Raw genomic sequence first — 12489 nt, 5'->3', positions numbered from 1 at the left:
TTCCGTGAACTGCTCTGGTTCGCCAGAAGTGGCTTAGTCATGCTCCCTCGGCCAATAAAGCGAAATGAGCTCCGCAACCCGAGAGTCGGTCATGACTGGACCTAATGGTCAGGGGTCCCTTTACTTTTACCTTTATTCCTCCTGGACTGATGAACATCAATATTAAATCTGAAGGGGAAGCACACATACTGGTTTGGTCACCCCTCTTCAGATTTCCCCCACCCTTCAAAGTCTGTTTGATGATTGACGGTGGGGAAATTATGATCAGTTATAGAAGGAAAGTGGAGTTTTGTGTGAGAGTGTGCATGCAAGAAGGTGTGGGGGGGGGGGAGACTAAGTTTTAGGGTGGGGGCATAAAGGCAAATACCAGTTTGAGAATCTAAAGGAAAACTAGGCCAAGAGTAAAATGGTTTCCAAAAAAGGACAACACAAGTGGCTTTGATATGGATATGTTCACTGCCTTGAAGAGACACGGCTCTAGAGAAACTCTTTATCAGTGTCAAATTATGACAAATGACATTGGGGGGAAAGTCACAGGGGCCGCTGAGCACTGTCGCAGCAGGAACACCTTAGAAATTACACAGGTATTTTTTTCCACCGCTCTGTGCCTTGGGGGGGATAGTTCCCTCCCCTCATTCTTCTTCTTTTACTACTTCTCCTTCCCCATTTCAGTATTAATTAATCAGAAGGAATAAAGGATTGTCTTCTGTTCTATTCATATTTTCTGCTTTATTTTAAGCCTAAGAAAATGGGGGGCTGGGAGGGAAAGAAACATGAAAATGGAGCGTTTGGGTGAAGATAACACCGCCCAGCTTCTCGGCGCGTGCAGAAAGACGTTATTTGCCTCTCTTGACAAGACAAATTGCAAAATTTGTGACCTGCTGTCTCGTCTGGCAGGACGGCTTGGCAAATGCAGAAATGTAAAATAAGCAGCAATTATGGGAAGACAATAAAAGTCAGGAGGCTTTTCTTTTTCCTTTCTCTTTTGGCAGCAGTTTATGAGAGGTAACCTTAGCGTGGAAGCTAAGCGGGGGGCCTCCAGACTGTCACTGTTTTACAGGAGGGGTTCAAGCACAGACCAGAACTTTTGGAGCTGTGTACACACCATGGATTTCAGGCACATTTAAAGCACATGGCTTCTCCAAAGCATCCTGGGAGCTGTAGTTTAAGGGTGCTGAAAATTGCAGCTCTCTGGTTTGTGAACTAGAGTTCTCAGGATACTTTGGGGGGAGCTATGTGCTTTAAATGTACTTTAAATGTATGATGTGTGCACAGGCTAGATTTGCACAGTTTATTGTTATTATTTCTTAGTACATTTATATCCATCCTTTTATCTAAGGAGCACAAAGTGATGTATATACACACTTCTCCTCATGGCAACCCTGTAAGGTAGGTTAGGCTGAGAAGTAGCCCCAGTGGGCTTCATGGCTGAGTGCAGATTTGAACCCTTGTCTCCTAGGTGGCGCTGTGGGTAAAACCTCAGTGCCTAGGACTTGCCGATCGTATGGTTGGCGGTTTGAATCCCCGCGGCGGGGTGAGCTCCCGTCTTTCGGTCCCAGCTCCTGCCCACCTAGCAGTTCGAAAGCACCCCTAAGTGCAAGTAGATAAATAGGTACCACTTTATATAGCGGGAAGGTAAACGGCGTTTCCGTGTGCTGCGCTGGTGCTGGCTCGCCAGAGCAGCTTCGTCACGCTGGCCACGTGACCCGGAAGTGTCTCCGGACAGCGCTGGCTCCCGGCCTCTTAAGTGAGATGAGCGCACAACCCTAGAGTCGGACACGACTGGCCCGTACGGGCAGGGGTACCTTTACCTTTACCTTTACTCCTAGGTCCTAGTCCTGCATTCTAACCACTTCAGTGTAGAAAACATTCCCTATTTGGAAAGTTTGAAAAACACTGATCTAGACCAAGAAAAAACAACCCTTAACAACTCTCCAGTCTGTTTTTAATGTTTTCTAACAGCTCCCTCAAAGCCTTGTCTATATAAATGTTGAATTATATGGTTCTTTGACTCTTTACTAGAAATTGCTCAGTATGAACTTCTTTATATAATCTTTTTCATTTCCGCCCCCCCCCCCAAATATTCTGCCGTATCTCACAGAGGAATATCTATAACTGTCAAGAAGCGCAACTCCCCCCACCCCCATATCAAGAGACAGCTGTGTCGCTCACGTCTAATAAAGTTGTCCTCTCTCCAGCTATGGGGCAGTAATCTGAAATAAAAATGTTACCAAAAAATGAGGTTGGTTGGATGGAAATCCTTGGCATGGGTTTTTCTTAAGACACACACATACACACAGCATGTTGGAGATGAGATGGAACACAGAGAGAAGATAGTTTATCAACTTGTTATATTTCTGATTTCACCTTCTGCCCTCGTTCCTGATGGAATTCCAGCTGGGTCAGTATAAAAGGTTTCCAGCTGAACTCGCCGTGTGTCTCTGTTTACAAGATCACACCGTTCTTACCTGGCTTAATTCATCTGGAAGAAGTACCACCCTGTTTACCGTCCTCCTAAGAAACAATTAGGATTTTCAGCCACAGTCTACATCAGAGGCAGTCAGAAGATAGATTAGGTAGGATCTGCTGATCTGCAAATAGCTTTCTGGGCTACTTGCACCAAAGATTTCTGATTCCCAGTCATTTCACAGCAGCAAGTTAAGGCCATTTCTGCTCTGTAGAATTAAAGTCCTCTTGTACCACTTAAATAGTCGTAGGTGGTCCCAAAGAGTTCTGGGAGCTGTAGTTTGTTAAGGGTGCTGAGAGATGCTAAGAGAGACCCCCTATTCCCCTCACAGAGCTGTAATTCCCAGAGTTTCCTGGGAAGAGGGGTTGGTTAATGACTTGCAGGATTGTAGCTCTGGGAGGAGAATGGGGGTCTCCTCACAACTTGCAGCGCCCTTAACTAACTACAGTTCCCAGGATTCTTTGGGGGAAGCCATGACATGGAGGAGACTCTTGAGAGTCCCATGGACTGCAAGAAGATCAAACGCATCCATTCTTAAGGAAATCAGCCCTGAGTGCTCACTGGAAGGACAGATCGTGAAGCTGAGGCTCCAGTACTTTGGCCACCTCATGAGAAGAGAAGACTCCCTGGAGAACACACTGATGCTGGGAAAGATGGAGGGCACAAGGAGAAGGGGACGACAGAGGATGAAATGGTTGGATGGTGTTCTTGAAGCTACCAGCATGAATTTGATCAAACTGCGGGAGGCAGTGGAGGACAGAAGTGCCTGGCGTGCTCTGGTCCATGGGGTCACGAAGAGTCGGACACGACTAAACAACAACAACATGACAGTTTAAAGTGGAACAATAGTGCATTACAAGTATGGTATGGATGTAGCCTAAAATAGCCAGTAAAAATAGGTGAGCTTCAAGCCCTTATTTGTGTGGCCAGTAGGCCACTGGATTTCTACTTGTGACCTTCAGAAGAACTGGGGAATCCAATACTGATGATTTGAACCCAGGTCTCTGCAGTCTAAAATTCCACCCCCGGCAGAGGTAAAAGCATTCCATGCCCAGCGCAGTGAGCAAACACGTACATTTTTTACCTCTTGGCATTTTGGCCAGGCGTGAGCCCCATTCTCACTTTCCCCTTAGCGTGTAGAAGGATCAATCAAAATAGAATTACAAGGACAGAACAGGAAAATATTTGCTCAGCCTAATGGATACGCTGATCCATGGGGAGGGGACATTTTCGGTTTTATAGGGCTGTTGCCATCGGGATGCTATATTTAGGACCTTACACTTTAACAGAAAGAAACACAACAACCCCTGCCCAAGAGCGAAACTTTCCTCAGAAATATTTAGTCACGCTTTTGGTTTCAAAATACTGTATTTACCCGAATGTAATGTGATCCTTTTTTGGCCAAATTACATCACGAAAATTAGGGTGTGCATTAGATTTGATGGCACATTTGCATTCGGCAGCAAATATCTCTTTTTTTGTTTATAAGGTTTTGAAAATTGAGGTGTGCATTAGATTTGATGGTGCATTAGATTCGTGTAAATGTGGCACTATGTGCAGAGGGCTTCTAAACCTATTTTAGTTGTTGTTTATTTATTTAAACCTCCACCCACTCTCCTCTTTATCCAGAAAGGCTCCAGAGTGAACCTTACATAATATCTGTAACAAATCTGACAGTCCCTGCAAGGCTAGGAGGAGTGGCAGTGGTTCTGGCTCCCGGCCTTAACTTCCTCATAGCTGGATGACATTTTCTTTCCCAGAAGTCTTTGTGGTGGCTTTATCCCCCATTGCCAACATGTCCTTAAAGTAGCTACCCAGATCCATCGAGTTGTGGAGAAGTTTTGGATGTTGCTGTGTGAGACGGGGGGTGGGGGTGGGGAGTTATAACATTGTTCACTTTTTGAAAATGCCAAGGACTGACTCTCACAGAGAATGGAGCTGTGGGGATTAAAGCCTTTTCAGGCAGAAGCAAAAACTCAACACTCTGATCATTTCTCCCACCAACAAGGCAGAAGAATTGCTTAGCCCAATCCACAGGGGTATTAGGAGGACTAATGGGATGAAACTAAAGAAGAAGCATTTCGGCTTATAGCCTTGTGAAATTCATGGCGGGGAGAAGAATTAGGCTGCCAAATAGCCTCCTCGGGAGAACAAGACTTTATCTCTCCTGGGACCTTTAAAATTAAGGAGGACACAGTAGTCACAGATATTCTGAGGAGAACCTTTAGCTAAGTTATACGGGGCTGGGTACGTGTGGAGGGCTTAATATGTGGGTGGGCAAAACTTCTAGGCATTTCCCATTTTGGGCTTGGCCGCCGGGATGTCTTTTAAGAAGGGAAGAATGATCGTGCTGTCAAATTATTGAAATTATTTTAGCCGATTAAACTGTCAGGCTTTTAACTTGACTAAAGCAATTAAATAATTTTGCATGCTAGGCTCCTCAATACAGGTGCTTTTTTCCCCAAGGTTTCTCTGGCAAGGTGACTGCTTTCCTTGATACACGAAAGGATTTCCCCCAAAAAATTATTACTGTAAGGCCCCACCTAAATAAGTGAGATATACAGTATATGAAATATTGGCTGCTCTGTTTTTCTGTTGGCTTGGTTCCCCCACTCCAGTTTAATATATGAGTACTTTCAAAAACGTTAATAGCCCTGGAGTCAGTTTTGAGGAAGGGAAATATATAAATGTTTGTAAATAAATGCATGGTAGCTAGTAGCCATCAGCTGCCAAAAGCGATTGTCTGACTAGGGATGATCAATATAGCATCGTTCAGCTGTTTCTGCACTACAAATCTCATCCTCCCTGACCACTAGCCATTGCTGTCTGGGGCTGATGGGAATTGTAGTCCAAAATATTTTAAGAGCACCATGATATCTACTCCTGAATTATAGAAGAAAGTTCCCTCTTTACAGCACGATAGCAAGCCTATTGTAGTGCTCTCATTCTTGCTGATCAGGAGTAGAAACTGAAATAAAAACAATTAATAGGCCAGCAACCTGTAAGAAATAAACCTCCACAACTCTCAAAATAAGATTAGAAAATAGCTGCACATGATCAGTTGGACAAGTATGGTTTGACAAAGTCAGGTTGTGCTGTGCAATTTTATTTAAGCAGCAGGCCTGGCATATGCCATGCAACCAACTCTGCCATTTGCTGATTTGACTCTGAGGTCACAATCTCATAGCTCAAGCCCACTTATGACCTACAATTGGCCTAGCAAGGATGACTTCAGGAGGAGCCATGGGGATTGCAGGACCTGCGAAGCTTCATTTCCCCTGCCCTTGAACTACCTTTAAGACCTAGATGGAAACCTGGAGAAGCTTTGAGCTTGTTGGGATGGAGTCAGGGCGACAGTCCCGAGAACACTCTTCAGAGTCTCCATCTGGTAAGACAGTCTTGACTGGCCCCACTCAAAGCATCTCCGCCTGCCTCCTCTCCACCATGACTTCTGCCGTTTGCACCCAATATGCCCTGGATTTGGGGAAATTGTGCCATGACCTGAAGAACACTCAGGAGGACATGAAGAACTTCCAGGACAAAGTCACGGGCACCTTGGTGAAGCTGGAGGGCATCCTTGGTTACTTGACAGAACTGGTGGCCAGGCTCGAAACCAGAATCCACAATGTGGAGCAGAGGTTGAGGGTAGAAGAGGACAAAGGCACAGCACGGAGCAAAGTCCTGTCCTTCCTGCTGCCCAGGGAGAATGATCTACGCAAAAGATGTGTTATAATGGAAAACATGTTTTTCAAGAAGTGGACCTGGCTGGAGGAAATGGTCCAGAAATGGACCAAAGATTGGAGAATCCCAGCGCAGTTGCAATTTGCAATCCGTGAGAGAGGAAACAGAAGTCTTGCCCTCGAACTTGGGTCAGAGGACCAAACGTCAACAGGGAGTTATGAAGGACTGGGATGGGAATGAAACAAAATGAGGATATGTAATCATAATAACACATAGACACTGTGCATCCTAATGCTCCATGCTTTCTAGCAAACCTGAGTAATCTTGTGAACTTTGGAGGTAATAAACTAATTATTTGTTCCCCAGTTTATTTATTGTTTTAATGGGGCAAAGAGAGAGATTCTAGTGCAGGGGTCAGCAACCTTTTTCAGCCGTGGGCTGGTCCGCCATCCCTCAGACCATGTGGTGGGCCAGACTATATTTTTTGGGGGGAAAGAATGAATTCCTATGCCCCACAAATAACCCAGAGATGCATTTTAAATAAAAGGACACATTCTACTCATGTAAAAACACGCTGATTTCCGGACTGTCCGTGGGCTGGATTGAGAAGGCGATTGGGCTGTATCTGGCCCATGGGCCTTAGGTTGCCTACCCCTGTTCTAGCTGATGCAAGAAATACCGTAGGTTGTTTATTTTAAGCATTTATATACTGCTTTTGGGAAATGTATCCTCTCTTCTTGGGAGCAGGATGAATGAAATGCTATTTAAGAAACATTAATACAGCGTAAGATTGCAACATACTAAACATTCTGAAAAGCCTGGGTGAATAAAATTATTCAGCTGGTGCCAGGGAGATAACAGAGATGGCACCAGGCAAGCTTCCATGGGGAGAGACTTGCAGGGGCAGAATGCCCCAGAAAGAAAGACCCTATTCCATCTCACACCTGTTAAATATACCGTGGTAATCAGTGTTAGTCTTTACCCTGCCAATTCCCAGCCAATACAATAGCGTTAATGGGTCCTCTAATCAGGGTTCAAAATTGCTCATTAGGAACTGAGACCTAGAAAAAAGCATGGTCAAACCCATGCCAACACATTTAAAGCTCGTTTCTTCTCCCAAGGGAAACTTTAGTCTAGGGAGGCTGGAAATAGTAGCTCTGTGGGCAATAGACTGCAGTTCCCAGGATTCTTTGGCGGAAGATATGTGCTTTAAATGTTTGTGTGGATGTGAACCATGATCAGTGATAAAAGACTACAGGCTCCAGACTGTAACTGAAACATATAGATTGGTTTATTTTTCATTAATGTAGCAAAGCATCTATACTACTTGATTGCAATAAAATCTCTACGTTTACAAGGAATTGGTTGTAATTCTTCATTATCATTATCTTCACATGGAAGCTAATGGTACAGTATTTTGAATTTGGGAGAACACAAAGTGGTTTAAATCAATGTAATATATAGCAACACAGTATCTTTGGAAAACGTAGTTTCAGAATGGCGTTAAGAATAGCATTAGAACTGCATAGACAAAGGAATCACTCTGCTTGTTTTTTCCTGTTCTAGTTGACCATTTGGCCTCCTCCAGCCCATCTAGTTGTGACACAGAATTCCTAAGTTTTGTAGCATCTCAGTATTTGAGAATGAAGTTCACAGCTACCCATCTGTGACTGCAGGCCAGGATCTTGTAGCCTTCAGCTGGGTGAAAGCTGGCCAAGCAGAATTGTATAGACAGCAGGTCGAAAGAGAACAAAGGATTATTTGAACACATCTTATATTGACCAGCAAACAGGGCCAGGAGGGTGGAATTTCCCATCTTTACGTCAATTTCATTATTTATGTAGGGGAACCCCGTAAGATATTGACTGGCATAACTCGTCTGGGGCTCCTGCTTTTCCAGCACACCCTTTACAAACATTCCAAAAGCATTTATAATTCTACTGCCATTGTGATGTTGTTCTTGTCATCCCATCCCATAGCATTGCTTTCAAAAGAAAAATGGCTCTCTATTTATGCTGCTGGTATGATGTTATCTTTTAATCTTATCACTGTCCAAAATGCCAAGGTCTCACATGACTATTACTGAGAGTCGGAAGAAAGTTCCAGGCAACTTACATAAAAGTGGCATGGAACTGTATTTTTTTTCCTTCCATTTTGGCCCAATCATGGCAGCTCTACTGTTTGCTAAAATTTGCTGTAGTTGATGGTTCTGCAGGCTTAGGTGGGTCCAGATTGGCAGCACCCTGCCTTTCTGTTGATAGCACAGGGAGCTACAGAAGCGCCCTGTAGGAAACTCTTGTTACCTGGGCAAGTTACGCTTATTTATTGAATTTATATCCTGCCCTTCCTCTAGAAGGAGCCTAGGATGGCAGACAGAGGCACACTTTAAAAATGAAAACAAAGCAAAAACATTATAAAACAGTCAAAACATTCTAAAAACATTTACAGTTAAAACCATCTAAAAGCAGTTAGAAACATACTTCCATCCAGTGATCTTGGGGTTGCTAGGAACAGTATCATTCAGCTGCCAAATGCCTGGGTAAACGGGAATGTTTTCCAATTCTCCCTAAAAGTTAAGATGGAGACCGGCACACCTCACTAAGGAGGGCATTCCAGAACTGAGGAACCAACACTGAAAAGGCCCTGTTATGGGTCAGTGCCAGCCAGGCACCAACAAGGCCTTACCTGTCAATTGTAGTATCTGAGATGGTTGGTATTGAGGAAGGCTCTCTTTTAAGTACTTGGGTCCCAAGTTCATGTGGTCCTTGAGATCTTTCAGCCCTAAGCCTTATTAGGCTGCAGTCCTACATCTTTCTAGATGTAGCAAGATTGGCAACTTCTTTTCACGAGCTCTACTGTTGCTTAAGCAGCAGGCTGATATGCAAGACATAAGTTGATGGATGCTGCTTTATCTTGAGGAGTACATCTTCTTCATTACACTGAGACTTAGTTCTAAGCATACATGCAGAACTTCAAGTTGGAAGCTTTCCCCACCATTGATCTAACCATGGCATGAATAGCTTCACTTGTTTAATTTCTGCATCCCAGGCTCTGTTTAATGGTACAGGAGTACCAGTAGAAAAAAGGGGGATGAACGTACCTATATCTACTGTATGCTGCCCTGCCTTCTGCCCCACCAGGCCCACTAGGGACCAGCCACCACTAATGCCTTGGAATGACACACTGCCAGGTGTTCAGGGTCACTGTGGCTGGAGGGCAACCAGTGTAGGAGACAGCCCAGCTTGCTGAGACCTCCTCAGACCTGGACCTGCCTCTTCTAGCATCTGCTTGCACCGCCTCCAGAGAGAGACTTGCCTCGCTCTTTGAGAACCACTTTGCCAATGAATCTTTCCCCATCACTTTCCACGCCAGCTGCGCCCCTACCTCCTTACCCAATTCTGATGCTACTCGGCCTGACAGCCAGTTTGAAACAAAACAGAACCGCCGCAAAAGAGATCCAGCCGGCTAATCGTACATGGCAGATAAATAATTAACCATCCATCCCGGCTTAATACCAGAACAAACCAAACAACACACAAACAACAGAAAAGTCAACATATTTAGGAGCGGGCGCCCGCCCGCTGCAGAAAGCCCCATAGCCCTGCCTAAGATTTAAAATTTACAAAATGCTAGCTCGCTAAATAATCAGACGGCTTTGGTTGTGTCTCAGAAATGGCCACCTGCGGCTAATGCTCCAATTTTAAATGCATCCCCGAGTCAATCTTTGTAAATTCCACATTAAAAATTGATCTGCCTGAGAGGAGCCTTAATATGGTATGTTTAGCATACACACATTACATTCAGAGAGAAGCCGTTGAGCCAGGAAATTTAAGAGCACATGCGATTAGAAAGAAGAGTAGTTGGGCTGTTCATCTGTAGTGAGCGGAAATTGAGTCAAGGTGATCCTGGAAGGGAGCTTTCTAAATTATGGTGGCACTTTTCAGACAAATACGGCTGTGCACAAATAAATTTGCACAGAGGTGTGGGCAACCGGACAGTTCCACCCAAGTCACAATGGCTAACAGCAACAATCGGAGGAAATAAAGACATAACCTCATGCATGGAACTTGAAGCTTTATTAATTACCTAATGAAACAACATGAATAGAAATCATCAAGATTGCAGCTGCTCTATAAAGGGTTATAATTTTAACTTGAATGTAACTGAAATTATTAAGATTTTGGAATGCTGACAAAGAAAAAACTTAGAAAGCCATCAAACCTAGCATGTGGGGGATACTTTAATTAAACTGTATAATTTGGTATTTGAATAATTTGTATTAATGTATTAATTGGATATGAAACACCATTGTTATAATGGGACCATTATTGGAATAATATTGGAAAACTAATAATCATTTATTTTTTAAAAAATAGGAAGTGTGGGCAACTGGTCTAGCAATTCTCATCTCTGCCCCCTGTTTTGCCGGCTCCAGTTGACTGTAGTAGTAGTCATCAGTTCTGAGAATTCTCTTCCTTTGTAACTTGGTTTACACTACAGACTCAAATGGAACCTCTGTGTGGTAGGAAGTCTGTGAGTAGGTATGAGTTCCAAGTGCTGGTACAGTTCCCTGCAGGAGGATCTCCGTTCAGCCTTTTTGTCTGAAACCTGGATTTCTGTTCAGGTATTCAGATATTATCTTGCTAGGTAGACTTGATGCTCTGACTTGGCTTTAAAGTAGCTTATGTTTCTGTGAAAGAGTTGGTCAGAATTTGTAGAGGATCCTTAGCTCACTATCTGCTTTTGCATGCCAGTTCAGTCCCTGAGATCTCTGGATGAAGGGCGGTATACAAATTTAACAAATTATGTAATAAATATCTCCAGTAAAAGGGATCTGGTGGCTGGTGATGGGGAAAGCCCAGTGGTGGAGGGGTGTGTGTGTGTCTTTTTTCTTTTCTTTTCCAGAGCAGGAAGTGATGATGTTCTAGCCACAGTTACAGGGTAATTGATGGCTTATTCTGGCTTTGGCAAGTGAATGAGGTGATAATGAGGCTTTCATCTTTGTTTGTGATAGATTAGCATAGAGAGGAAGCCAGAGTCCTGGAAATGATAATAAAAGTGGTGACTGAATACTCTTTCCTTTTCTTTGATGGGGATCTTAGTTCATGCTAGCAGTTTTAACAGTTCCTTGCAAGATTATTTGCTCTAATACTTAAAACTTTAAAAAGTTTGCATTTCGGGTGGTTAAAGGTCGTTTTGTTTAAAGCTCAGTGTGTTTTCCATCCGGAAGTCAGCACTATGAAGTTCAGTTGCAGTTCTACTGCTCTTTGATAGGTTGGATCATGTGTGGCCATGACCACTGTTAGGGTGAACGCCTTCAAAATTTATCATTATTCTACTTCAAAGGCCTCTGCCTATCTGATACCCTGGAAGGCTGCTGCCAGTCAGAGTAGACATTACTGAGCTAGATGGGCTTACAGTTCGGCACAGTCGTTTCTAAGCCATTTTTATAAAGGTAAAGGTAAAGGTACCCCTGCCCGTACGGGCCAGTCTTGCCAGACTCTAGGGTTGTGCGCTCATCTCACTCTATAGGCCGGGAGCCAGCGCTGTCCGGAGACACTTTCCGGGTCACGTGGCCAGCGTGACAAGCTGCATCTGGTGAGCCAGCACAGCACACGGAACGCCGTTTACCTTCCCGCCAGTAAGCGGTCCCTATTTATCTACTTGCACCCGGAGGTGCTTTCGAACTGCTAGGTTGGCAGGCGCAGTGCTGCTCAATTTAAGATTTCCAGGTAATGGGTGTGCCCTATGCTTCAACTATAGCATGTTGTTAACATGTAGAATGGGTCTTCCTATCTCGGTCTGATAAACTGTGGTTTGTCAGGCGGGAATTGTGCCCACACAGTCCCTTTTCTCACATGCTGCTGATAACACCAAGGCCATGGGTTTGATCCCTGTATGGGTGCATATTCCTGCATTGCGGGGAGTTGGACTCGATGATCCACCGGGTCCCTTCCAACTCTATGACTATATGAACTACAAATGTAATGGAGACAGTGGGGATATTTCAGATCCTGGCAAGACATTGTGGGTGTCTTGGGGCCTGCCTGCCTGCCTGCCTGTGGGCTGTGTGTCGCCTACCGCAGTTCTTAACAGATCCATCATTTTGTATAATTCTATTTTCCTTGTTCCGATTGATTGGTCTTGGAGTGCATTGATCGGCCTTGAGCTCCATAGTGGACTAATTTGGGTAAATGTTGATTATAAGAGGAGATGATGGCTGGCTCTGGGGGCCCTGCCAGGCCCGTGCAAGACTCTGCTTGCAGCCGCTAGGAAGGGAAAGTCGCACGAGTGTGTGTTTTAAATTGCAAGCCCATCCGTTAACTGTCATTTGCGTAGTT

General features: G+C 44.3%; 1 protein-coding gene across 1 annotated transcript; it reads left to right on the top strand.

The window, feature by feature from the left end:
* The first annotated feature begins 3933 nt into the window (after window positions 1–3933).
* On the top strand, window positions 3934–7084 carry CCDC182 (coiled-coil domain containing 182). Its single transcript, XM_077919686.1, has one exon. It carries the CDS (start codon window positions 5774–5776, stop codon window positions 6386–6388), a length of 615 nt encoding a protein of 204 aa, XP_077775812.1. The 5' UTR covers window positions 3934–5773; the 3' UTR covers window positions 6389–7084.
* Window positions 7085–12489: the final 5405 nt, after the last annotated feature.

The sequence above is a fragment of the Podarcis muralis genome, chromosome 15, assembly GCF_964188315.1.
Source record: "Podarcis muralis chromosome 15, rPodMur119.hap1.1, whole genome shotgun sequence".
Classification (NCBI taxonomy): Eukaryota; Metazoa; Chordata; class Lepidosauria; order Squamata; family Lacertidae; genus Podarcis; species Podarcis muralis.
The sequence above is the reverse complement of the archived record's forward strand: the minus strand, read 5'-3'. Positions and strand labels throughout refer to the sequence as shown.

Coding starts and splice junctions, on each gene's coding strand:
- CCDC182 (XM_077919686.1), top strand. CDS start 5,774: ATGGAAACCTGGAGAAGCTTTGAGCTTGTTGGGATGGAGTCAGGGCGA.